This window comes from Cucurbita pepo, chromosome 2, assembly GCF_057944985.1.
Source record: "Cucurbita pepo subsp. pepo isolate OVF chromosome 2, ASM5794498v1, whole genome shotgun sequence".
Classification (NCBI taxonomy): Eukaryota; Viridiplantae; Streptophyta; class Magnoliopsida; order Cucurbitales; family Cucurbitaceae; genus Cucurbita; species Cucurbita pepo.
The window spans coordinates 2,971,358-2,996,771 of NC_141799.1; the positions used below are offsets into that span (position 1 = coordinate 2,971,358).

The 25,414-nt window shown below is 39.0% G+C and overlaps 3 protein-coding genes across 4 annotated transcripts; 1 reads left to right on the forward strand and 2 right to left on the reverse strand.

Annotated features, from left to right (window-relative positions):
• Nucleotides 1-3,177, forward strand: LOC111787732 (uncharacterized). Its single transcript, XM_023667770.2, has 2 exons — nucleotides 1-2,587; nucleotides 2,673-3,177. The coding sequence occupies exons 1-2, from the start codon at nucleotides 103-105 to the stop codon at nucleotides 2,993-2,995; spliced, it is 2,808 nt and encodes a 935-aa protein (XP_023523538.2). The 5' UTR covers nucleotides 1-102; the 3' UTR covers nucleotides 2,996-3,177.
• Nucleotides 3,178-10,290: 7,113 nt separating this feature from the next.
• On the reverse strand, nucleotides 10,291-16,666 carry HB-8 (homeobox-leucine zipper protein ATHB-8). Its single transcript, XM_087121330.1, has 19 exons — nucleotides 16,185-16,666; nucleotides 15,870-16,086; nucleotides 15,609-15,768; nucleotides 15,332-15,432; nucleotides 15,096-15,186; nucleotides 14,591-14,686; nucleotides 14,394-14,507; nucleotides 14,215-14,298; nucleotides 13,971-14,126; nucleotides 13,805-13,879; nucleotides 13,606-13,712; nucleotides 13,324-13,519; nucleotides 12,324-12,509; nucleotides 12,134-12,214; nucleotides 11,829-11,963; nucleotides 11,414-11,739; nucleotides 11,228-11,327; nucleotides 10,652-10,801; nucleotides 10,291-10,553 (listed from the first exon to the last, which is right to left on the reverse strand). Exons 2-19 carry the CDS (start codon nucleotides 16,079-16,081, stop codon nucleotides 10,407-10,409), a joined length of 2,517 nt encoding a protein of 838 aa, XP_086977456.1. The 5' UTR covers nucleotides 16,082-16,086; nucleotides 16,185-16,666; the 3' UTR covers nucleotides 10,291-10,406.
• Nucleotides 16,667-22,779: 6,113 nt separating this feature from the next.
• Nucleotides 22,780-25,015, reverse strand: LOC111787734 (protein NONRESPONDING TO OXYLIPINS 2, mitochondrial). Of its 2 annotated transcripts, none has more exons than XM_023667773.2 (3): nucleotides 24,790-25,015; nucleotides 24,569-24,687; nucleotides 22,780-23,156 (listed from the first exon to the last, which is right to left on the reverse strand). In XM_023667773.2, exons 1-3 carry the CDS (start codon nucleotides 24,915-24,917, stop codon nucleotides 23,131-23,133), a joined length of 273 nt encoding a protein of 90 aa, XP_023523541.1. In that variant the 5' UTR covers nucleotides 24,918-25,015; the 3' UTR covers nucleotides 22,780-23,130. The 2 variants fall into 2 exon arrangements, with proteins under 2 accessions (XP_023523541.1, XP_023523540.1); XM_023667772.2 differs by having other exon boundaries at nucleotides 24,509-24,687; nucleotides 24,790-25,013.
• Nucleotides 25,016-25,414: the final 399 nt, after the last annotated feature.

Sequence of the window (25,414 nt, forward strand, 5' to 3'; positions counted from 1 at the left end):
ATATATGGGTTATTTCAGGACATGAACAGATGAACTAAAGCTTGAAACTGAAACCAAATCGATCGAATCCAAACCCTAGCTGCTGCTGCTGCTAATTAATTCATGGGGAAGAGAAGACCCATAAGATTCTTCTTCTTCTTCTTCGTCTTGTTTCTGTTCAATCGGCATTCAACTGCTCTGCAACTCCACCGCCATGAAACCCACCTTCTTTTCTCCTTCAAAGCTTCCATTTACACAGACCCATCTCGCCTTCTCTCCAATTGGGATCTCTCCGTTCCCGTCTGCCACTGGAACGGCATCACATGCACCGGAGACAATGCTACCGTCGTTTCTGTCGACCTCTCCGGTAAGAATCTCACCGGCGTAATTCCCGACTCTGTTTTCCGCCTACAGAACCTCCGAATTCTGGACCTCTCCGACAACCAATTCGTCGGAGAACTCCCTCGGAATATCTTCACTGTCGCCTCTTCTTCCCTTCTCCATTTGAATTTGAGCAACAATAACCTCACCGGCAAACTCCCTTTCGGCGGCGTTCATGGTCTCCAAACGTTGGACTTATCCAACAACATGATTTCCGGTTCAATTCCGACAGATATCGGATTGTTCTTTGATCTTCAGTTTCTTGATCTCGGAGGAAATGCTTTAATCTCGGAAATTCCGAATTCCCTTGCGAATCTCTCTTCGTTGGAGTTTTTGACATTGGCGTCTAATAAACTCACCGGAGAAATTCCGAGGGATTTGGCCGGATTGAAGCGGCTGAAATGGGTTTATTTGGGTTTCAATGAATTTTCCGGTGAAATCCCTGAAGAACTCGGCCAATTGGGTTCTTTAAATCATCTTGATCTTGTTTACAACAAGCTAACGGGGAGAATTCCGGCGGCGTTTGGGAATCTCTCTCAGCTTGAGTATCTATTTCTCTACCAAAATTGTCTCTCCGGTTCGATTCCTCCTTCGATTTTTAGTTTGGTGAATTTGATATCTCTCGATGTTAGCGATAATTCTCTGTCGGGAGAGATTCCGGAGCTCGTAATTCAATTGAAGAATTTGGAGATTTTGCATCTGTTTCGAAACAATTTCACCGGAAAAATTCCAACAGCTTTGGCTGCTCTGTCTCGGTTGCAGATCCTTCAGTTATGGTCTAATGGATTTTCCGGCGAGATTCCGGTGTTACTTGGAACGCAGAACAATCTCACTGTTCTTGATGTTTCAACTAATTATCTTACCGGAAAAATCCCACATGGGATTTGTGATTCTAAACGCTTATTTAAGCTCATCCTGTTTTCCAATTCGCTAAACGGCGAAATTCCAGAGAGTCTCTGTTTTTGCAGGAGTTTACGGCGTGTTCGGCTCCAAAACAACCGTCTCTCCGGCGAATTGTGTCCGGGATTTACGAAATTGCCTCTACTTTACTTTTTGGATATCTCTGGCAACCGATTTTCCGGCAGGATCGACGGCGAGAAATGGGAGTTGCCGGCTCTTCAGATGATGAGTTTAGCGAGGAATAAGTTTTCAGGGGAGTTGCCGGAACTGATCGGGAGTAATGAAATCGTGAGTTTGGATTTCTCGGTGAATGAATTTTCGGGTTCGGTCCCGGAGAGTATCGGAAGCTTACCGGAGCTAATGAAGCTAAATTTGAGCAACAATTATCTCTCCGGTCGAATTCCCGGTGAAATCTCTTCATGTAAGAAGCTCGTGAGTTTGGATTTAAGTAACAATAAACTCACCGGCGAAATCCCGGCGGTTCTCAGTCGTATTCCGGTTCTCAGCTTCCTCGATTTATCGGAAAACGAACTCTCCGGCGAAATCCCACCGGTTTTAGCCCGAGCTGCATCGCTCGTTCAGATAAATATCTCTCACAATCACTTCCACGGAAGATTGCCGTCCACCGGAGCTTTTTTAGCCATAAACAGCACCGCCGTCGCCGGGAACAACCTCTGTGGCGGCGACATTAGCAGCAATCTACCCACTTGCGAAAATGGCGTTAAAAAAAGACGCTACAGCCAGTTGTGGTGGATTACGGTCATATTGGCGGCGATAGTGGTGGCGACGGCGGTTTTTGTCAGAATACGCCGTCGTAAGCAGCGGATGGGAGAGAAAAGAGTGCAAAACGAGGAGGGAATTTGGGAGCTGAAATTGTTCGATCCCAAAGCGTCCAAATTCGTCACGGTGGACGCCATTCTGCAATCCGCCGGGAAAGCAAACGAAACGGAGATTCAATTCGTGGTGGAGAAAATTAACGGGAATATATCGGCCGGAATTGGGGAGGCGGCGGAATTGGGGAAGCTTAGGCCTTCTAATATCGTACGGCTGTTGGCGGCGTGTCGGTCGGACAAAACAGGGTATTTGGTACGAGAATATGTGCAGGGGCGGCGCTTGAGCCAAATTGTTGGGAGTTTGAGCTGGGAACGACGTCGTAACATCGCCCTGGGAATTGCCCGGGGGCTGCAATTCTTGCACTCCCACTGTTCTCCCGGTGTAATTGCGGCGAATTTTTCGCCGGAGAAGATCATTGTCGATGAAAAATATGAACCCCGGCTGGTTGTCGGATTGTCCAGCGCCGCCGTTTCTCCGCACTACGCCGCCCCCGGTACGTATAATTTGAGCCATAATGATCCATGCACATGCATAATCATATGCACGTTGAGCTGAGAAAGCTACTTTTTTTGTGGCAGAGACAAAGGAAAGTGGAGACATAACGGAGAAAAGCAATGTGTACACTTTGGGGCTGGTTCTTATTCAATTACTGACCGGAAAGATGGCCGTCCACCGGCAAGAGGTGGTGGAATGGGCACGGTCCGATCATCGTGCCGAGATGTGGGTTGTTGATGGTGCGGTTACCGGCGCCACCGAGCAGGACCAGATGGTGGGGTTTATGAACTTGGCTCTGGACTGTACCGCCGACGACCCCATGGCGAGGCCGTCCTCGGAGGTTGCCTACAAAACCATGCTCAATCTTTGTCGGACCGCTTGCTGTTCTAAACTTTTGTTGACCTAAAACTTGCTGTCCCGGTCATGCCTCGTAACGTTTGAGGGCTAAATTTGAATCTTAAATTGATTTCAAAATTAATGAAATGATTGATAGGATATTTATAATAAAGTGTCGAAATTTTCACGTTCATGTTGTATTACTATTGTTTCGATTTTGATATATGTATCACATTAATCTTTGTTTGAAAATTGAGGACGTGGATATATTTATTTACGTTCATACATATAAGGTGGGGTGGGACGGGTTTGGGTGGGGGTCAGAGACCAAAAATGACCAAAAATATAGTTCATGTCTCGAGCCCTAAACGATGAGAAAACTCTTTTCACTCTGCATATTCTTCTTTCCTACCTATTTCTAGAGTAAAGAGTTTTTTCCATATTAGTCAAGTGGTAAGTAGGGCGTATTCTCCGAAGAAAATAGACTTTAAGAAAGTGGTTCATGTAGCATAGCTTTTTGGAGCACTAAGATTGAAAATCTTTGTGTAACCGCTCAAGCCCATCGCTAATAGATATTGTCCGTTTTGGCCCATTACATATGACCGTTAGCCTCACGGTTTTAAAACGCGTTTGTTGGAGAAGTTTTCACACTCTTATAAAAAATGTTTCGTTCCTCTCTCCAACCGACGTGAGATCTCACAATCCACTTTCTTTGAGGTCAACATCCTCTCTAACACACCGAATGATGTCTGACTCTGATACCATTTGTAACCACCCAAACCTACTACTACCCGATATTGTCCTTTGGGTTTTCCTCTATTGGGTTTCCCCTCAAGGTTTTTAAATGCTTCGTTTCCTCTCCAATTGATGTGAGATTTCACAATCCACCTCCCTTGAGAGCCCAACGTTCTCTCTGGCACACCACCCGGTTTCTAGCTCTGATACAATTTGTAACAATCCAAGCCTACGCTAACAGATATTCTCCATTTTGACTCGTTACGTATCGTCGTTAGCCTCACGATTTTCAAACGCGTTTACTAGGAAGAGGTTTCCACTTCCTTGTAAAGAATGTTTTGTTTCTCTCTCCAACCGATTTGGGATCTCATAATTCACCTCCCTTCACAGACTAACTTCCTCGCTGACACTCGTTCGCCTTTCCAATCGAGGTTGTTCCCATCTCTAATCGATGTGAATCTCACAATCCACTTCTAAACAAAGGGTCCAAAGGACACATAGCCGGAGATAGGTTTAGACAATGAAATTGTAAAATCGAGTTGGAGAGGTAAATTTACAGAAAGAATTTGAGATCGCTCCCAAAGTTGATTCCGTGCAATTTAAACTTATATTTCTAGTTTTAATTTAATTTAAAATCCTAGAATATTTTACATTTGGTCAATTCTATGATGATGGTGGACACAATAATTCTTATTTGGGCGGTGGTCCTAATTTGAAACTCATTTTACATTTGCAAATCTCCATAGGATTAATCCAAAAAAAAAAAAAAAGAAAAAAATGGATAAGGGAGATTTTGACATGTACTCCCAATCCAACGGTCAAGATTAAAATCATCATTATGCAATTACTTTTCAAGTTTTTAATTTAATATTTAAAAGTTCAATTTCCTTCAAATATGTATTAACTATATGGGTTATTAAACTTCCTTCAAATTTGATTATATATATATATATATAAAAGTGAGACGAGACAGGACGAGGCGGGAATTAGAGTAGGTATGAGGTGGTGTATATATATAAAAGTGAGGCGAGACAGGACAAGACAAGAACTAAAGCAGGTTTGAGGTTGTATATATGAAAGTGAGGCGAGACGGTACAAGGCCGGAATTAGAGTGGGTTCAGGGTTGTATATATATAAAAGTGAAGCGAAACGGGTCAAGGCAAGGATTAGAGCAGGTAAGGAGTGGTGTATATATATATAAGTGAGGCGAGACAGGACAAGACAGGAACTAAAGTGGGTTCGGGGTTGTATATATAAAAGTAAGGCGAGACGGGACAAGGCTGGAATTATAGTGGGTTCGAGGTTGTATATATATAAAAGTGAGACGAGATGGGGAAAAGTGGGGATTAGAGCAGGTACGGGGTGGTGTATATATATCTAAGTGAGGCGAGAGAGGGCGAGGCAGGGATTAGAGCGAGTCTGAGGTTAGGGATGGAGAATGCATGTCATCCTCATTCTCGACTTCATTTGGTTTAAGAGAAATTTTTCCCAACTCTCTCCCACATCCCTACAAACGAGTCTATATCACATCATCAATTAATTCATTAGTCATAATGACATGATTAATTAACCTTAAAAAAAAAAGCAAGTGTTTAGTATTGAACCAGGTTGTGCACACAAAGGACCCAGAGAAGGTGTCGGGAGGGGCAAGTCTTAGCGACAGCATGCGGGACATATTAGGTGAGAATTAGACAGAGTTGTACGTAAACAATGTCCCTAAGACAAGCACAAAATAATGAGTTTAGCAGAAAATTAGGCAGAGGAGGTTTTAAAAACATTCAACCACATGATTCTCTTAGGGTTTGGGTTTGGGTTTGGGTTTGGATCATCTTTTAATCTTGTCTCATTGTCGGCGCTTTGGGATGGGGTAAATCAATTCTCCGACAGCGACAACACCGACATACACAGCCTAAAAGCCTTTCCACACTCTACTAAAGGTGATGCCTTTTTATCTTCCCATTTCAAAACCCTGTGTGTGTGTGTGTGTGTGTGTGTGTGTGTGTGTGTGTGTGTGTGTGTGTGTGTGTGTGTGTGTGTGTGTGTGTGTGTGTGTGTGTGTGTGTGTGTTTCTTTAGCACAAAAATGGTGAAAGGGTTTGAATTTGATTGACCCATTTTGGTCACAAAAATGGTGAAAGGGTTTGAATTTGATTGACCCATTTTGGTCACAAAAATGGTGAAAGGGTTTGAATTTGATTGACCCATTTTGGTCACAAAAATGGTGAAAGGGTTTGAATTTGATTGACCCATTTTGGTCACAAAAATGGTGAAAGGGTTTGAATTTGATTGACCCATTTTGGTCACAAAAATGGTGAAAGGGTTTGAATTTGATTGACCCATTTTGGTCACAAAAATGGTGAAAGGGTTTGAATTTGATTGACCCATTTTGGTCAATTTCGTCTGCTGAACTTATAGTTACGTTCTACACCATGCTCAGCATTCTTTTATTCCCATATTGTTCATAATTGGTGAACATAATCTAAGGAAACTATATGGTGTTTTGAGGAGAAATTAATGATGTTTTTTTTTATATCAGATCACTTGGGTTGATCTTATTATTATTATTTCATGTTAGTGTACAACAAGTGGGGTTTTCAATGTATGTATGGATATATAAGGAAGAGACACTATCTATGTTGATACGAGGTCGAACTTGAAAATTTATGTTTAAAGTGGACAATATTGTACCATTGTAGAGGTTTGTTGTTCTAACAAATAGTATCAAAGTCATGTCGAAGAATTCTTAGATGTCGAACAGAAAAGTTGTGAGTATCAAAAGTGTAGTTGTGGTAAATATCCATAGTATAGCTCTATTGGTAGACACCAAAGGACTTCGAGCTGGTGCCAACGAGGATGCAGGGTCTCAAAGGTGAGTGGATTGTGAGATCACATATTGGTTAGAGAAAGGAACGGAACAAAGCATTTCTTATAAGGGTGTGGAAACTTCTCCCTAGCATACGTGTTTTAAAACCTTGAGGGGAAAACCCAAAGAGGATAATATATATTAGTAGTAGGCTTGGGTTGTTACAAATGGTATTAGAGCCAAACATCGAGCAATATGTCAGCAAGAACGTTGGACCCCCAAGGGGGGTGGATTGTGAGATCTCACATTGGTTAGAGAGGGAAACGAAACGAGCATTCCTTACAAGGGTGTGGACTCTCCCTAGCATACACGTTTTAAAACCTTGAAGGAAAACCCAAAGAGGACAATATCTGTTAGTAGTAGACTTGGGCTGTTACAAATGGTATTAGAGCCAGACGAGCGATGTGTCAGCAAGGACGTTGGGCCTCCAAGGAGGGTGGATTGTGAGATCCCACATTGGTTGGAGAGGGGAAGAAAACGAAGCATTCCTTGTAAGGGTGTGGAAACCTCTCCCTAACAGACGCGTTTTAAAACCTTGAGGGGAAAGCCCAAAGAGGACAATATCTGCTAGTAGTGAGCTTGGACTGTTACAAATGGTATTAGAGCGAGACACAAGGCGATGTATCAGCAAGGACGTTGGGCCCCTAAAGGAGGTGGATTGTGAGATCCCACATTGGTTGAAGAGGGGAACGAAACGAAGCATTCCTTACAAGGGTGTGGAAACCTTTTCCTAACAAACGCGTTTTAAGACATTAAGAGAAAGCCCAGAAAGGAAAATCCAAAAAAGACAATATCTGCCGGTGCTGTTACACATATATTAATCTGAACCTCACCAAAACCAAAATGATCATATCATCACATTGGTGCATATGCTAATCTTTCAAGTTCATTAAACTAACAACACTAAAAAGAAAGGTTAAGAAACCAATTGATAAGGTCAAAAGAAAGCAAAGATCATGAGATATGCAAAAGGGAGATGTGGTTTGTATGCAGGAAAGCGCAGCCACAAAGGCATTGGCATAGACTGCATAATGATGTTCTTCTCTAGCTGCTTAGGACTCTGTGTTACTTTTTCAACTTTTTGGTGGGTTATGATTATGATTATTATGAGAAGGTGATATTCACATACATGGAAGATTCGGCCACAAAAGAAGAGTATAAACACAAACATCTAAAATAGCTGACATTGTGAGGAGCAAACACAGCTAGATTTTGGTGGCAGAATGCATATGATATCATATGTCAAGTGGGTTTCATCTTAAAAGCCTCAAAAACAAACTGATACCTCCAATCATACTCCTTGGAGACCATGAAAAAGCCTCTTTCTTTGCCTTTCTTCCTCTTCTTACCCTCTTTCTTCTTCAAACTCATCAATGGCTTCAGATAGATCAAAACATTCTCTTCTCTTCTCTTCTTTTGGTTTTTCTTTGCAGATTTAGACTGTTTTTGTTTGCTTCTTCTCTTGCTTTCTTTGTATATATGGCTGCCTTTTGAACCCGTTACGTATCGTTGTCAGCCTCACGGTGTTAAGATGTGTATGTTGGGAAGAGGTTTTCATACTCTTATAAAGAATGCTTCGTTCCCCTCTCCAACCAATGTGGGATCTCACGTTTAGTGTGAAGTGACTCGCTCACTAAAATCATAACAAGTGAGTATTGTACAACATGTGTTATAAAGTAACAATACACCTCTTGTAACAGCCTAAGTCCACCACTAGTAGTTATAGTCTTCTTTGGGCTTTCCAGGTTTGAAAACGCGTTCGTTGGGGAGAGGTTTCCACACCCTTGTAAGAACTGTTTCGTTTCCATTTCCAACCGATGTGGGATCTCACAATCCGCCCCTCTTGAGGGCCTAGCGTCCTTGCTGGCACACTGCCTGATGTCTAGCTCTGATACCATTTGTAATAGTCCAAGTCCACCGCTAGCAGATACTGTTTTCTTTGGGCTTTTCCTTCCGGGCTTCCCCTCAAGGTTTTAAAACACGTTCGTTAGGAAAAGGTTTCCACACCCTTGTAAAAAATGTTTTGTTTCCATTTCCAACCGATGTGGGATCTCACAATCCACCCCTCTTGAGGGCCCAGCATCCTCGCTGGCACACTACTTGATGTCTAGCTTTGATACCATTTGTAACAGTCCAAGTCCACCGCTAGCAAATACTGTTCTCTTTGGGATTTCCCTTTCGAGCTTTCCCTCAAAGTTTTAAAACACGTCCGTTAGGGAGAGGTTTCCACACCCTTGTAAGGAATGTTTTGTTCTCCTCTCTAACCAATGTAGGATCTCACAGCTCTACACAACACTAACAATCTTGAAATAGGAACCAAGACTCGCAACATCGACATTTAGAACATTGATCTTAATGCTCTAATTCTATGTGCTAATAGCCATTCCTATCAGTTTGTTAATGTGCTGCTATTCAATCAATGGTCTATAGTGAACAAGATAAACATGAATGGGCATGGTGATGGTGGGAAGTGGGTGGGTGGGTGAGAGAATTTTACTGACCCACTTCAGAAAGAATAGCTTTAGAGGGAAGAAGAGACATCAAAGTCCAAATAAGAATCAATGATAGATTGGGTGAGTGCTGCATTCAAACATCTCTTCAGCCCCATCGCCATTATCTTGTCTTGACAACAGGGCCTTATAGAATGGGAGCAAACTGAGCTGAAAGAGACTTCTTCTTCCAAAATTCAAAACAGAAAAAGAAGCTCTGTGTCGTGAACTTACAGCCCAAATGCTTTGTGTGTCAGCAAATGACTGGTCAGCTGAAAGAATATCAAATTTTCTACCCTTTTTCAATGAAATTTTGGGGTCCATGTCAAGAGATTAGAAGGTTAGAGAAATGGATAGCCATGAAAAGAAGTTAAGGTCTGATCTCTTTGACATTAAGGTGGATAAAAGTGCAGAAGAAACGAGGCAAATGACCTTCCATGTCTTCTTATGCTCCCCACCAGATTCCATAAAGGAAAAGAAAGGGATAAGCACAGTTCTGATTTCAAATGAAATATCAGTTGAACTCAGGAAAGCAGAGACAAAAGTAGAGAGGTAAAGAAGTTTGCTTTTTATATTACCCTAAACAAGGCTTTCTTTAAGACCTTACTCTCTATGACTAGAAGCAGCTCAATGAGTGAGGATAGTGGGAATTATGTGGGTGGGTGGGTTGGTGGATGAAGTCAGAGATCAAAGTTCTGATCTTATCTTTTCTCGTTACAGGCTGTGAGATCCTACATTGGTTGGGAGGAGAACGAAACATTCTTTATAAGGGTGTGAAAACTTCTCCCTAGCAAACACGTTTTAAAACTGTGGGGGGAAACTCGAAAGGGAAAGCTCAAAGCGGACAATATCTGCTAGCAATGGACTTGGGCTGTTACAAATGGTATTAGAGCCAGACACTGGGCGATGTGCCAGCGAGGAGGCTGAGTCCCAAAAGGGGGAGGCGGTATGCTAGCTAGGACACTAGGCCCTAAAAGGGTGTGGATTTGGGGGTCCCACATCGATTGGAGAAGGAACAAGTGCTAGCGAGGACACTGGGCCCCGAAGGGAGGTGAATTGTGAGATCCCACATTGGTTGGAGAGGAGAATGAAGCATTTTTTATAAGGGTGTGAAAACCTCTCCCTAGCAGACACGTTTTAAAACTGTGAGGGGAAGCCTGAAAGGGAAAGCCCAAAGCGGACAATATTTGTTAGTGGTGGGCTTGGACTGCTACACAGGTCAAGAACGACAAGTGAACTAAATGATTAGGATAAGCAGCAAAAGGGGCGAAAAGAGCCATTAGGGGCAATATGCTCGTTCATTTAGTTCTTGGTTATTTTCATTGTTTCTGAGATCTTACAGGAAAATCTGATCTAGCCTATTTGTCATATTCCTACTACCTGACTAAGCGTGTTTCAAACAAAGGACCAGTTCATAAACATGAAACAAATACAGTGAGCGTTTTCTTCTTCATTCAAAACCTTCCAAGCCACAGCTTTCTCATATGACACTGCCCTTCCCATGCTTGATAAGCATACACCCCCTTGAAGACAAAGGAACCCCTAACATAGCACACAAAACATTGATACTCAACTGTTTGAAATCATGTTCCAAAAGAGTATGATCAGTAAGACATTGCACAAGGATTTGTTATCTATACCTGCTGCATTATCCGTGGGAACTCTGTGTCTAAAGTTTTCTTTCCATTGTCATCAAAAATCTTCTCTAGAGTAATGTCTTGCAGAGCCACCAAGGTTGTCTCAAGCATGTCAAGCCCAGATTGATTTGCAAATGTAAAATTTGGCAAAGCCTACATGTTCATAGAAGAGGGTATTACTTCATGTAAGAGAAATTGTAGAGACAACTGAAGAATCAGGCAAATTATGATCATGACATGCTCAAATGTTTAAATCTAAGGAATGTAGGACCTGCATGTATCTTAATGAAGTTATTGTTAGAAAAGAGGTATCATATTCTATTCAGAGAGGAGTCTCACGTCAGCTAATTGAGAGGCTGATCATGTAAGGAATACTATCTCTATTGGAATGAGGCATTTTGGTGAAACCAAAAGCAAAGCTATGAGAGCCTATGCTCAAAGTGGACAATATTATACCATTGTAGAGAGTCGTGATTTCTAACATGTTCATCAGACCTTGGTTCTGAACATTTTTTTAATCTTTCATGTATCTTAATGAAGTTATTGTTGGAAAAGAGGTACCATACATGTTCATCATACCTTTAAAGAGCAGCACATGACTGCATCTAAGTGATGCCAAAGGGATTTGAGAATGGGTTCTCTTCCTTCATTTTTCAGTAAGTCCATGCCCATGTAGCACCTGTAGGGAAGGATACAGTAAATTTGGAATCCTACGAACAGTAAAATAACAAAGATAATATGTCCAGCTAAGAGTTTCTTCAGTACCTATAGCTTTGACAGATCCAACGAGCAAGTGTTTGTGCTTCAGGAGCACCAGCTGGTGTCTGAAGGTTAGCATGAGGACCAACATTCGAAGGGGAAAGAGCCAGTGCCACTTTCTGAACAGATGCTATAATGCTTCGGACATACTGCCGTGCCATTGCTGCTACATTATCTTGAAGATGAACATCAAATACAAATTGGAATGCAATTGTCATCACAGATTTGGATTTTCCTGATTGACAAGCATAATCACCAGCAGCTCTATTCCCTGCCGGTCCGACATCAAGAGCTGAAGCAAGATCAAGCGTGCGGTTTGGACTTGAAGCATCCTGCAGCATTAGCAAATGTATAAAATGAAGCAAGATCAAATGCATAGAACAGGGAGGAAAAGAAATGGACATTGATATTAAGTATTTACCATTCCAGAATCAAGAGGGATGATGCGGAAGCCAGATGCTAAAATGGGTGCATCATCAGAAAAAGAGGCATCAATGGGAGCAAAGATGAGTTCAGCAGAAGTTCCTACTGCATTCTCTTCCACGCCATTGCAAAGCTGCAATGGTCAGTGACAACATAGATTTGAGATTTACACTACAATTATCCATCCAAGCTTTATAATATAAGGAAGATTCGAGCTTGATAATCATTTTTCATCTTCTTAACTGAAGAATATATGCATGCAAGTTCATATTTATTCATATAATTAAAGAAAAGACTGCTTACTTGGAGGAGGAAGATGTCACCAGACATGAGCATATCATCCCTATAGTGGCCCACGTTTTCAAATTTAAGAACTTCCATAAACTGTTTCCAGTAAGAAATTTTGAATCAATATTTTGAAGTTGCAAAGCAAAGTAGTTCAATAGGATAAGTTTATCCATAAGGACGCCATGGGAAATAATTTGGTACTTGCCTCTTCATGCTCAACCGTTTGTGCCAAGGGAAGAGTGACCTGACCCCCAAAAGTTCCAGCATGAGACCCTGGTAAACCACACTGACCAGTCTTAATTGCTGCAGCTGAGTAAGCATCAATACTGGTGTCTGCCCATTCTGACCGGTGTTCTCTCAAGAACCTAATGAGCATTGCTGGAGTGACATTCTACAAAATAGAAAAGAAAGCAAGAATATAACAAGAAGAAAAGCTTCCGAAGGAGGTTATGCATAGACTTGGTAAGATTACTAGCTAACACAATGTCATGGTCAGTTGTTGGGGTTAACCATATGCAGTTGGATTTTTATTTCTTAAAAGATCACTTCATTTCCATCAAACTAGTGTCATGTCCTTGTTTAACATTATCAGATGATGGTCACCACTAGCAGATATTGTCCTTTTTGGACTTTCCCTTTCGGACTTCCCCTCAAGGTTTTTAAAACGCGTTTGCTAGAAAGAGGTTTCCACACCCTTATAAAGAATGTTTCGTTCTCCTCCCCAACCGATGTGGGATCTCACAATCCACCCCCTTTCGGGGCCAACGTCCTCGCTGGCACTCGTTCTCTTCTCCAAGAGATGTGGGACCCAGCAGTCCACCTCCTTCGGGGCTCAGCCTTTTCGCTGGCACATCGCCCGGTGTCTGGCTCTAATACCATTTGTAACAGCCTAAGCCCACCCCTAGCAGATATTGTCCTTTTTGTGCTTTCTCTTTCGGACTTCCCCTCAAGGTTTTTAAAACGCGTCTGTTAGGAAAAGGTTTCCACACCCTTATAAATAATGTTTCATTCTCCTCCCCAACCGATGTGGGATCACAAATAACCTATAAGAAATGAAGCAAGAAATAGAAAGGATGGCACAAGTTGAAAAAGAGAATTTCCTAATTTGACTGATGAACTGGTAGAAGGCGTTTATATATTATAAAATAGAACCTTTTCAATTGCGCATCATCGCTTAGATCTCAGCCAACAAGCAAAATATTTACCTGTAATAACATCGATGCTTTGGCACAAAGCACTGCGTTGCTCATAGATGGAAAGCCATTATTATATGAAATATTTGCACCCATCATTGTCTTGCCATTAGACATGTTTACAAGAAGTGTAACATCATCAATGCCGTCGTTTTCTAACAAAGACCATCCCTCATCTGTAAACCCGTTTACTGCTTCGTTGAAACCTCTGCAGAGCAAAATCCATTTATTGCAATTCAAAACAAAAAGTAGCAGCAGCTAGGACGGGTGCTCTCGAGCCGAAATCATATTTACCTGCTCAATCTCTGACTAAGAGCGCGAAGAGCAGCAGGTCGTCTTCCCCAACCAGTACCATTTGGTTGAGAAACTTCTTGTGAAATCTGTCTCAACAAGCGTAATGCCTGATCCAAAACAATGAAAGTTTATAGATACATAAGGTGATATAATATTCAAAGTTACTTGAACTTTCAATTTCCAATTTTAAAGGACTTACTGCCATTGTGTTCTTCTGAGCAAGCAGAGTAGATGACTTGTATAATGGCCGCAACACTTCAGGCACGCTCCAAGGCTATGTTCAAGTAAATAATGGATACAATTACAAATTTGGACATCTGAGGCTAAGAAAGACTGTGCTTTAAATAGAGAGCAGAAGAACATACATCTAAATCCATGTGATCAACTATATGAATTATTGATCCACCGCCTTCACAAGGTCTTATCAAATATCCACTAGGTAGCATTTCTGCTCTTACAAAGTTTTGTACTGGAGGCATACTTGGACCATTCTGAGTATTGTTAAGAGATCTTTCACATACCTAAAGTGCATAAGACAAGCATATCAGCTACAAATTTAGAGTGAATCAAAGCAGCAGAAGCAATTTCCAAAGCGAGGCTTTCTCATACCACAAGACTACCATCCTCCAAAACAGATGTGTATCGCAGCAGCCAGAAATCACGAGCAGGTGCCAGAGTAGTAGGCGCATAGAGCTGACATTAAATCAACAGAAGTTTCTTTGATTTGCATATTTTGTTGCATATCTACAAAACTGATATAAACAATCCGCTATCAAGTAGTAGCCTACCTGCATATAAAGAAGCTCAATGGTTCCTCCATTTCCAGTAGATAGGGCGTTTAGAACGTCAACAGCACGGCAATCGCGATACCAAGAAGGCCAATCTTTAAGAATTTCAGCCACCTTCATAGAACAATATAAATGATATATACTCATACTTCATGCTACATCGGACAAATACTTAAGTTCAGTTTAGAAGCACTTACTCTTGTAGGTTCAAGACCCACAAGTCCACACGCACGAGCTGCAACTCCAGTGCAGCCATGAGAAATAGCAACGATTCCAATGGAATCCGGACCAGGCTGCTCAGAACAGATATTTAGAAAGGTAAGAAATTTTGAGAACAATAAAAGAGATTTGTATATCACTTGAAACCTTTATCCTCAGATAATTTAAAGTTTACTATTAGAAATTTGCCTTCCAAGAAAGATTAATACTTGTTTTCTCTTGTTCCCTGTCCTTTTGTTATCATTTTCAAAAAAAAAAAAAAAAAAAAAAAAGCATGATCTTGCTGAGCAGTTGCTTAGAACATTATCAAAGTTTCTAATAGACAACAGAGAACAATTCTCAAAAGCTCTCAATGATCGAGGTAATAGACTTTGGCATGTTGCTTAGAACGTTATCAAAGTTTCTGTTGTTTAACTATAATGACAGCAGAAAAAGATTCAATGTTTATACAGATTGAAGAATAAAGCAAAAAGAGGAAGTAACCTTCATCCCAGGCATTTGGACCCACTCCACAGCAGTTCCAGTAGCCTTTGAAAGAAACTCTGCTAAAGTCTCCTCCGCAATGGACAAAAGTCTAGGAAATATGCAAAACCCAAATTCTCAGAAAGCATATAACAGAGACAATTTCTAATATCAGGACTATAGAAGAACAAAAAAACACAAGAACAAAAGGAAAGAATCAAAGGGAATGCACATGAAGAAGAGCCAATTCTACTAACCCTGCGGGACTGGCATCCTTTGGAGGATGCGGCGGGGTCAAATTCTGTTGACCACTTGTAACCACTGACTCACAACTCGTGTCAGTGGTGGCTAGGGTCGCCTGCAAAATGAAGAAATTACCAAAACAATTATATTACTCACTAACAAAGAAGCTTTCATTTCATTCAGCTGATAAAAAAAACTCATTCTTGTTTCAACGAAGTGAAATCAGGGATCATCGTCCTAAAATCTCATGTAGAAATTCATGGAGGAAAGTTAAGCAAAGCAAGTTCTTACATTCTGGGTCTGTTGACGAAAATAGCTGTTCTCATACACAAGCTGTGACACCTGTTTCTGCAGCCTATCATTTTCCTCCATTAGGAGTCTATTCATAGCCGTCAGCTTCCTGTTCACAGTCTGCAGGCGTGATGATTCCTTCCTCTGTTTCTCTCTACATCTGAGCAGTAACAAAAAAACGCGTGAGAAACCCAAATGAATCCTCTGTTCCAGGAACAAAATTTTGGATGTTTCAGAAAAAGAAATGATTAGAAACAATACCTCCGATTTTGGAACCAAACTTTGATCTGCTTGGGTTCGATATTGGAGAGAATTGGGCACTCCCTGATGAGCTGCTGGCGGCGCATAGAACTGGGTTTTGGGCAATCATAATAAAGCCTCTCAAGAGCTTCGACTTGCTCAGGTGTGTACCTAACATATTTGCCATTATCCATGCTAGCAGCATCCTTGCAGCTGGAGGTCACAGCCATCATCCCCGCTTGAAATTCCCACAGAGGCAAAACAACAAACACCTTTCAGGCATCAAATTGGAGGACAAAAAAAAACCCACCATAAAGAAAGAGCAATCAAAATTACCAGAAAGCAAAGACGCTTTATATCCAAGAAGAGTTGCAAACAATCAGAAACTCCCTCCCTTCCACCCTCCACCAAGTCATATAACACACACCTCCGCCATAATCATCCAAAAAAACAAAAACCCAAATGGCGGCTTCAGCAACAGAGAATCAGAAAGCGAAAATCCAGAACCGGACGACAGGATTGTGAGTAGAACACTATAAAATGAAAATGGTATGGAGAAATTAAAAGGAAAGAGCGAAAGAGAAGGGAAGATTGAGAGATGTGAATGAGGAGAGATTGGGTGAGGAGAAAATTCTTAAAAGCAGCGGACACAAACACAAAGGGGAGCTACAAAATCTCGATTTTCACATCAGTATTAGAAACCCATAATTGTTTTTTATGGCAGTGTTGATCGCTGTTGCTTTAGGTGGCGTCGGCTTTTGATTGCGTTGTTTGGGGGGTTGTGGCACTCACCACAGTGCCCAGTGCCCACTCGGCGCTTGACTAAAATTATGGTCTCCCATTGCTTTATCGAGTGAATGCAATCTACCGCGTGCTCGAATAGTGTAATATAAATTTCAAAAAAGTGAGTCCATCCATACATACTTTTCTTTTCTTTTTTTTTTTCTTTTTTTTTTTTTTTTAATTTTTTTTTTCTTTTTGTATTTTCAAAATTGTAAGCTTTTGGTTTTTGTCTATTTCTATTTTTTGTATTTTCAATTTGTAAGCTTTTATTTTCAGCTTTTTGTCTATTGCTCAAATTATCATTTTTAATCATTTTTTATTTACTTTTTAATCCTTACCACTCACAATTAAAATTTAATAATCTTATCCGACAAATATATATATATATATATATATATATATATATATATATATATATAATAGGATGGTTGTTGGGTTGGTAGGTTGGTGACTTGAGCAGTTCTTATTTTTGGGTTGTTAGATTGTTCTTATTTTTTAATTATTTAAAAAAATTCTATTTATTTACCTGTTACGTTAATAACTAAATTAAATATTTTTAATTTTCATAATAATCTTAAAAGTAGGGTGAGTTAAGTTGGGTTATAACCCTATTTTTTAATTGGTCATTTGGCCAGAATTTTTTTTGGGTTTAAAAAATTCAACCCGTCCCAAATTGAAAAAAAAATCTAATTCAATCCCGTCTTTATAATTTGGGTTAGTTAGTCTAAGTTGATTGAATTCTCGTGTCAAATGAACACCACTGTTAAATATTTAGACCGGAACTTAAAAATTTAAAACTAAACTTATAATTTAATCCCGATCATAAGTTTATTGGAATAGTTATACTTTTAAAAAAGTAACCATTTTTTTGTCATTTTGTTTTCTTTTTTTATCTCAATTTTCTTTCCCAAAACACTACTTTTAATAAATTTTATTGTTACATTTATTTTTGTTGGGTTAAAGAATTTTCATTAAATATGTAATAATTTATACAAACAAAAAATAGATTTAAATTTTTTTTAAAAAAAAATGTAAATAACGAACGTTATAGATTAAGTGTATGTGACATATGTCGTTTCACGTTGGTTGGGGGAGGAGAACCCTTTATAGGGTATGAAACCTTTCCACAGTAGACGCGTTTTAAACCCTTGAGAGGAAGCTCGAACGAAAAGAAAAGCCCAAAATAGACCATATCGGCTAGCGGTGGATTTGGGCCGTTATTGAATGTGTTTATAAGATTAAAATGAATGATTGGAAAATGATTCAAATGATTCAAAAGAGTTGGTTGGTGACAAGAAAGGTAGGTTGGCGTTTTCATTATCATTCCTTAACCAACTCTTAATTAACCACTTTTTCACCTTTCATTTCTTTTATCGACCCATTTTTCTCTATCGACTTTCTCACACGACCCAACGACCCTCTCGCTAATATAAAGTATTTTTAGATAAAAAATTTTATACGGGTTCGATGAATCAGCATCAATAAGCTTAAACGAACGATGAAAGATTCAAAACATTCCAAATAATGTAAAAAAAAAGCAGTGAATTTGTAATTGTGCAGCACTCACTTCCCAGCAACAAGTGAGCTAAGTCAATTTGTTCTTGCGTCGCCTACGACCCAGTAACGTATGCTCGAGTCTCTAGCTCCGGTTTAAGAAGAAAAAATTTTAGAAAACGGGGACAGAGAGTTTTTGAAAAATTGAATTTTGTATTATATGTGATGTAAGCAAAAAAAACAGCAACAACAGCTAACTATGGGACAATGAGGTAAGAGTATTTAATTAAGCAATGAGTGGCAGACCAAACCAAATGGAGATTATTCATTATAAAAAGACGCGGTTTTGCAAAAATAAATAAACTATAATTACTTTTTTAACCCTAATTGCATATCCCATAAACCCTATCCTAATCTCACCCTAAAAAAGGGGTTCTAAGTTTGTGGGCCCCGCCACTCTCCATTTTTTTTTATTTTTTTATTTTTTAAAATATTCATAATGTGTTCAATTATTAATTCTATTTATTTTTTTAATTCTTACTTTACCAATTTTTTTATTTTTTATTTTTATTTCCAAATCAGAAGAGGCCAACTTGAGCTGTGGTTATCGTTTTTAATTAAACTTTTGCAAAAGCTATCTACTTGTCGTTCTAGAAATATTAAATTATTCTTATTATATATATATATTTTTTTTTATTTATAATTTATTTAAATTTCAAATTTGAACGGTTAAAAAGGTATCACAGATTCAAATTTGTAACTTATTGTTATCAAATATACACGTATAAGTAGTTTAAATTATCGTATTTATTGAAAAAATATTGAAATACACGTTAATTTTGCAAACGCGAGCCATTGTTTGTTTAAAGAGATTAATTGACCGGTAAGGGTTAACCTCATGTTAAAATTAGTTGACCTAACCAACCCTTGGAGATGCCCTTAGGATCAAGTTGGTCAATCCCTTAAGGTCAACCTCGTGGTCAACTTGGTTAAGCTAGCTAAATTGACCTAGGGGTCGATTGGGCTGACCCTATGGGTACGTCTTAAGGCCAACGTTCGACGTTATATCTCCTATGCGAGGTAGCTTTTATCTTCAGAGAAGTATAGCATTTGAACTTACTCAAGGGGAGACCTTGGCAGGTCAACCTATCATATTGGTTCGTCGATCCTTCACGGATGGAGATGTTAGTAAGCACAAGGAAGGTCCAAACAAACAACACCAATTATTGATACTGAAATAGAACAAAGAATCAAATTGTGCCTAAAAAGACTAAATACTTGAGCACTGCAAATAGTAGAATTCATAGCAGTATAGTGTACCATCGAATGCGTCACCTTCCAACATTTATAAAGCTAATTAATTTCAGTCAACCCTCGTAAGGTTTGCATCATGGTTGAGCTTTGGTTGTCTCATGTTGAAGTTGGTTGAGCCGAGCCCTAAGGGTTCGGTCTCAAGGCTAAGTCGACCCTTCTTGTTCGAATCATGTTAACCAAATAGGGTCGGGATAGTATTCTCTTCTTTAGGACAAACTAGTAATTTCACCCACAAACTAGGAAGAACGTGAGAAGGAAGGAAGGCAAGGCAAGGAAATAATGTATTAGAAAAAGTGAAGGGTAAAGGGAAGGTGGTGGTGGTGGTGGTGGTCCACACGTGTGGCCCCGAGGAAAAGTGTGTGTGCGGGCAGGCCTGACTTGGTGTAACTTTAGAGAGAGAAAGATCTTATTTTTACCGTATAAATACGAGGAGTGTACGTATTCGTGGAGGGGAAGACTAGGGTGCGGCGCATGTACATGGGAAAGAAATGTAATGATGGAATTGGGACCACAGGATTAACGACGCGTGTCGCTTCTTTCGGCGTATCAGAGTTTGCGCCAAAAGCAGAAGGGACATTCTTGTGGGGAAGTGGGACCTCGTGTTTCCTCATCCTTTTAACCCTTTCTAACTGTCAGGTAAAAACCCCCTTAACAAAAAAATAAATATTTTTTTACATTTATTATATATTTTTAAATTTTTAAATTTATTTTTTTAACTTCTAATTACAGTAGAATCAGATAGAGAAACCTTTTCAGTCTCAACACCGCTCCAAATCGGGGTCGATATTTGAGAAACCTTTTACATCTCCATCTCAACTCGAGATTTTCCATAGAAAATACGTGAGGATCAGATTTTCCATGGAAATTTATGGTAATTTTACTTAATTTTGTCGTTTTGGTAGAATTTAGTAAGTTTTTTTTTTTAATGGATTAAAAGAAAAAAAAAATGGAATAGTTTAAAATAATTACAGTTATGTTTGTTTTAGATCCCATAGAAGACCTTGAAATAAATAATAGTAATATTTATGTTCCTTAGTCACCTAACAACTTTGACAGAATGTATTACTCTTTTGTCCCCTGGTTGGGGCTATTCTATTTACCCTAAGGAAATTGGTAGCCCTAAAATTAATTTTTTACTCCCCTTTATCTTGTTCTATTATAGGATGAAGTGAAATCCTCGTGAGATCTCACATCGACTGAAGGAGGGAACGAGATGTAAAAATTTCTACCTAGCAGACACATTTTAAAAGCCTTGAGGAAAACCTCGAAAGGAAAAGTTCAAAAAGTACAATATTTGCTAATTGTAGACTATCTTATTCTATTATAGGATGAAGTGAAATCCTCGTGAGATCTCACATCGGTTGAAGGAGGGAACGAGATGCAAAAATTTCTCCCTAGCAGACACGTTTTAAAAGCCTTGAGAAAAAGCACGAAAGGAAAAGTCCAAAAAGTACAATATTTACTAATGGTAGACTATCTTATGCTATTATAGGATGAAGTAAAATCTTCGTGAGATCTCACATCGGTTGAAGGAGGGAACGAGATGTAAAAATTTCTCCCTAACAGACAGTTTTAGCCTCGAGAAAAAGTTCGAAAGGAAAGTCCAAAAAAACCCATTTGGTTTGAGTTTCATTAAGAACGAGGGTATAAAGAAATGGTCTTACAAGCATGAACCAACCAGGCCTCTCTGCCGCGCATGCCAACCAGTGACAACTAACAACAGTCCTGCACCTTAAATCTGCATCCAAAGCTTCAATCCAAATGGTATTCAGACATGATTTCAATTACCAAGAGTCATTAACAAGATCTCCGTAACAAATTATCAAAAAGTAGACAAAAGTTTGGTTGTTTACAGCGATCTTGAGGTTCATTGGTTCAGAACCAACTCCCAAATTGACAATTTTTTATGTGATACTCATCTGAACAAGAACTTTTAATAAAATAAGAACCAACAAACATAGCAATCATTATAACCCACTAACCAATTCTCCTTGATCTAATGGCTAGCTAAGAATTAAGACCCACCAAGTTACTTGAATATTGACCCCAAAATGGTTGCACATTTTCTTAAATCTTAGTCTAAATCATTCTTCTTTAACGTGTTCTACAGGGTGGTGTAAATTAATGACTTCCTCTTGTCTTTACCAGCTACAAACTCCCATGTTCATACCAAATCAAGAACAAATGAATGATCAAATATGACAGTGACAAGAGGATCCTGATATCAGCTTAATCTTAAAAATTTGCTAGCATTTGGATAGATTAGGTAAGAATATGACATTGATAACCTAACAAAGTCAATAAAAGTGTCTATCTCATTGAATTTTTTGTATTTATAAATTGGGGTGATTCCACTTGCCCACAACTTTTCTCCTTAGTCTAAGTAAGGAGATTTGAATTCCATGTATTAGCATTACTCAGGTTTTCAACTCAGTAACTATTTATAGAACTTAACAGGAATCTCATGACCCAGTGGCCTGAAATTACAAACTCCGGCAGATAAGCTAATTGACTGAAAGAAAAACACAAACTGATGCTATTTTCAACATACTTACTCATGGAGGCGGCAATCAAGATCACAATGTCTACAAAGAAGTCGCTGGAACGAGATGAAGCCGAAATAATGTTATATTTGAAGGCATTTCTGTCAGAGGAAGAGAAAAGGGATTAGTTTACATGAACTAATTCAAGCAAAGTTGTGTTCTTCAGTTTTGAAGAAATTAACAGAATTTATATGTCAAAAGATATGAAAATCATTCTAAGAAGAAACTCTTACCTGTAAACACGATTACATACCGAAATGCAAGGTGATAATCCATCGTCGAAGCGAGAGCTTCAAGAAAGACGTTGGGCCGTCCATGGAATAAGACAATGGGCCTAATTAGAGCTGGGACAGAACACAGGAAGTTTATGTTTGGGCCAATTACTAATTTCGGCCAACTAACAAATTATGAAAAAAGGAAAAGAGGAAAATGTATTTCGATATGTATTATGTACATGACATGCTTGGCTATTTCTTTTAATGGAACAATTTGCTCCCATTCCTCCTCCGACACCATTAAAACGGCCGTCACTCCCGCCGCCCACCACCACCTCCTCGACTTCTCCAATGACAACCAAACCAAGCCAGTGGGAATCAGAAAATCTTGAAATTAAATAACGAAAAACGTTTGTGATCCAATGAAGAACAGGTGTGGTCGCATTGTTTGTAAACAAGCTTTGTCCCCTCTTCCCCAACTCTTTCTTTCTAACAATCTTCATAGCCTGTGCTTATCAGTTTCCTTCCCAAAAATATAAACGAGAACAAAGTTTACCATTTCAGAAGCAGGCAAAATATAAGTAAAGCCAAGCAAATTTGAACATCTTAAAAGGATTTCATGAAATTCTGAGTTTCCTTCAAAGAGTCAAAGAGAAGAGCGAAAAAAAACCACCCGAAAAACGAGGGTAATCAGTCTTATTCGCTAGGGGGTCATATGGTGTTGGTAATACTCAGATAAGAAAAATTATGGGAAAAGTGAGTAATGAATTGGGGGAACATATACTGGAGTGGAGTTGTCTCATCAATTATAACCTCAACCTAAACAACAAATAGATACTGGGGCAGCTCCAATATGATGAACAGAATATATGATTCGGCATCCTTTTGTGTATAGCCACACTTCAATCAGAGCATTCTCCTAAATTCCATCCCTTATCGCGGCACACAGAGACCTAATTCTGAAACACAGTGAAGAAACCAGAATTACTTTAGCATTTACTTCAAGTGAAGGAGCTACTTCAGAGTTCAAACAAATGTTATCATCCTCTATAATGCTGATTACGAATCAACTAGACTGAGTACTTGATAAAGTAAAAGTATCTAATATGGAAGGCGATACATATGAAAGCAAATACTTCCATCTTTTAATTTAAGAGATGATATCACCAAATAACCACTAGACATTCCTAGGGTTGCTCCCTCTTATTAGTGATCAATCATCTATCTAACTACAACTAAATGCACTACATGGGTATTGTTATCTACTTTCTATGAAAGCTAGTCACATTTTCTCAAGATCCAATTCAATATATTTCCTTCAGGAGATAAGATTAGATTGATGCTAAGTTCCAGAGTAACACATACAACAGCAATGAAAACAAAATTTTCGACAACTACTTGAATGCTTTGAGAAAAATTGTTGATTTCAGTCATGACCGATAATATTGGAGCATATTGAATTGCCAAGAATAGACTTTCTGTATGTCTATCTATGTAATAACATGTTAGTATCTCGAAAAATATTGAATTATGAAGAATGTAAGCTTAGGTTGCAAAATCCACAGAATGATTTTTAAACACCATTGATGAAATCCCCAAAACAAATTAATCCCATATATTAAAATAAGAGGACCAGGGCCAGTTTGAAAAGCACTTGATACAGTCTTTATGTGACTTCTTGTACGTATTTTCAACATTAGAAGAACTTTGAAGGAGCATAACTCCTACTGATACTGTTTGCAAAATATCAATATCTAACGTGAAGCAGAGTACATGCCATCAGGACTCTGTATAAATTAGCACATTTAGGGGAAGATTGACAATTGGCTGTAACACTATACAAGTTTATACTACGTGCATAACCAAGAGTTCTATGAACGATGCATTCAGTGAAAACTATAAAAATCCTACAAAAATTCAATACTGGCACAGCAAATGTAAATGATAATTCTTATAATATAACAAGCATTCCCTAGTTTGGCCATGGAGTATCAATTATCATCTTTCAAATGTCAACTTAATTACAATTTTAGTTGCTTTCGTAAGCCCAGGAAATAGGTATTGAGACTCATATGTAAACCCAAGCAAATGAGAAACAGTCATCCGAGCAGGCCTTCAAATGAGATGCAGATACGAATCAGAGCAAATATTTGGAGGGGAAAAAGGTGGTACTGAAAAACTTAACACATAAACTAATGGAAAAGTTTTCAAATTAAATTTGGAATCAAACTTCAAATTGGACTATATTTAGGGAGAATCATAACAAACAATAGAAAATCCGTTCATATACAAGAGTTAAAAAGTTGCTTACAGATAAAAAATTACAAAGAATGGAGATATCAAACTCCTGGATTGGCACTGCAGAGCATACCCTGAGACAATGACCTCGAAGACACCGAATCGATTCCAAGACACGAAGTTAGCCGCGCCGAAGAGACTGCTGAATGAAGGGGAAGCAGAGATTCAAGGGAACCCAACCGCGGAACCAACCTGAAGAATCAAATCACTCTTAAACCCTAAGTAAATGGTAAAATCACAAAGAAAAGAAAATTCACTAATGGGGCAAGAAAAGAGTTCAATAATCTCGCTTGCCTGGAAATTGTGGGCGAAGAACGAACAGTGAAGAAAGAAGCTGGTGTTGCTTTAATGGAGGGTTTGGTTAAGGTGGATTTGATGAGGGAAATAGTTGGGGTTGCAAGAGATCGACAGCGGGAAGCCATTGGAAATGAAGGGAGAGAAGAAGCTGAGAATTAGGGTTTTTCAGGAGCTGCCTAACAAGTCCGATAACAAGAAAGGTTTTGACGACGCCTTACATAAATCATTTTTTGAGCAAAAATCCATTTATTCTCTCTAAATTAATAAATTTATTTAGACATTTTTGTTTTAATCCATAAAATAAATGTATTAAAACAAATTATTACTTTATATCTTAGACTAATAAGACGTTTTTTTTCGAGTAAAAATGTGAAGATACAAAGATTTGAACCTAAGTCTTAAATATATTGCTCGAGTTATTTTCTCTTTAGTATAAATTAGTGTAACGGTCCAAAACTATCGCAGTAGATATTGTTCGACTCGTTTTGCTAAAAACAGGTTTCTTATAAGAAATGTTTCGTTCCCCTCTCCAACCGTCGTGGGATCTCACAATCCATCCCCCTTGGGGCCAACGTCCTCATTGCACACCACACGATGACTAGCTTTGATAACATAGCCCAAA

Bases quoted from the DNA above. Each gene is read 5' to 3' on its own strand.
- HB-8 (XM_087121330.1), bottom strand. From the start codon at position 16,081: ATGATGGCTGTGACCTCCAGCTGCAAGGATGCTGCTAGCATGGATAAT. The intron at 11,740-11,828 runs GTAAATACTTAA...CTAATGCTGCAG, and splicing joins TCCCTCTTGATTCTGGAATG to GATGCTTCAAGTCCAAACCG. The intron at 11,328-11,413 runs GTACTGAAGAAA...CCTTCCCTACAG, and splicing joins TGGATCTGTCAAAGCTATAG to GTGCTACATGGGCATGGACT.
- LOC111787732 (XM_023667770.2), top strand. From the start codon at position 103: ATGGGGAAGAGAAGACCCATAAGATTCTTCTTCTTCTTCTTCGTCTTG. The intron at 2,588-2,672 runs GTACGTATAATT...TTTTTGTGGCAG, and splicing joins TCCGCACTACGCCGCCCCCG to AGACAAAGGAAAGTGGAGAC.
- LOC111787734 (XM_023667772.2), bottom strand. From the start codon at position 24,917: ATGGCTTCCCGCTGTCGATCTCTTGCAACCCCAACTATTTCCCTCATC. The intron at 24,688-24,789 runs GCAAGCGAGATT...TTGATTCTTCAG, and splicing joins TCTTCGCCCACAATTTCCAG to GTTGGTTCCGCGGTTGGGTT.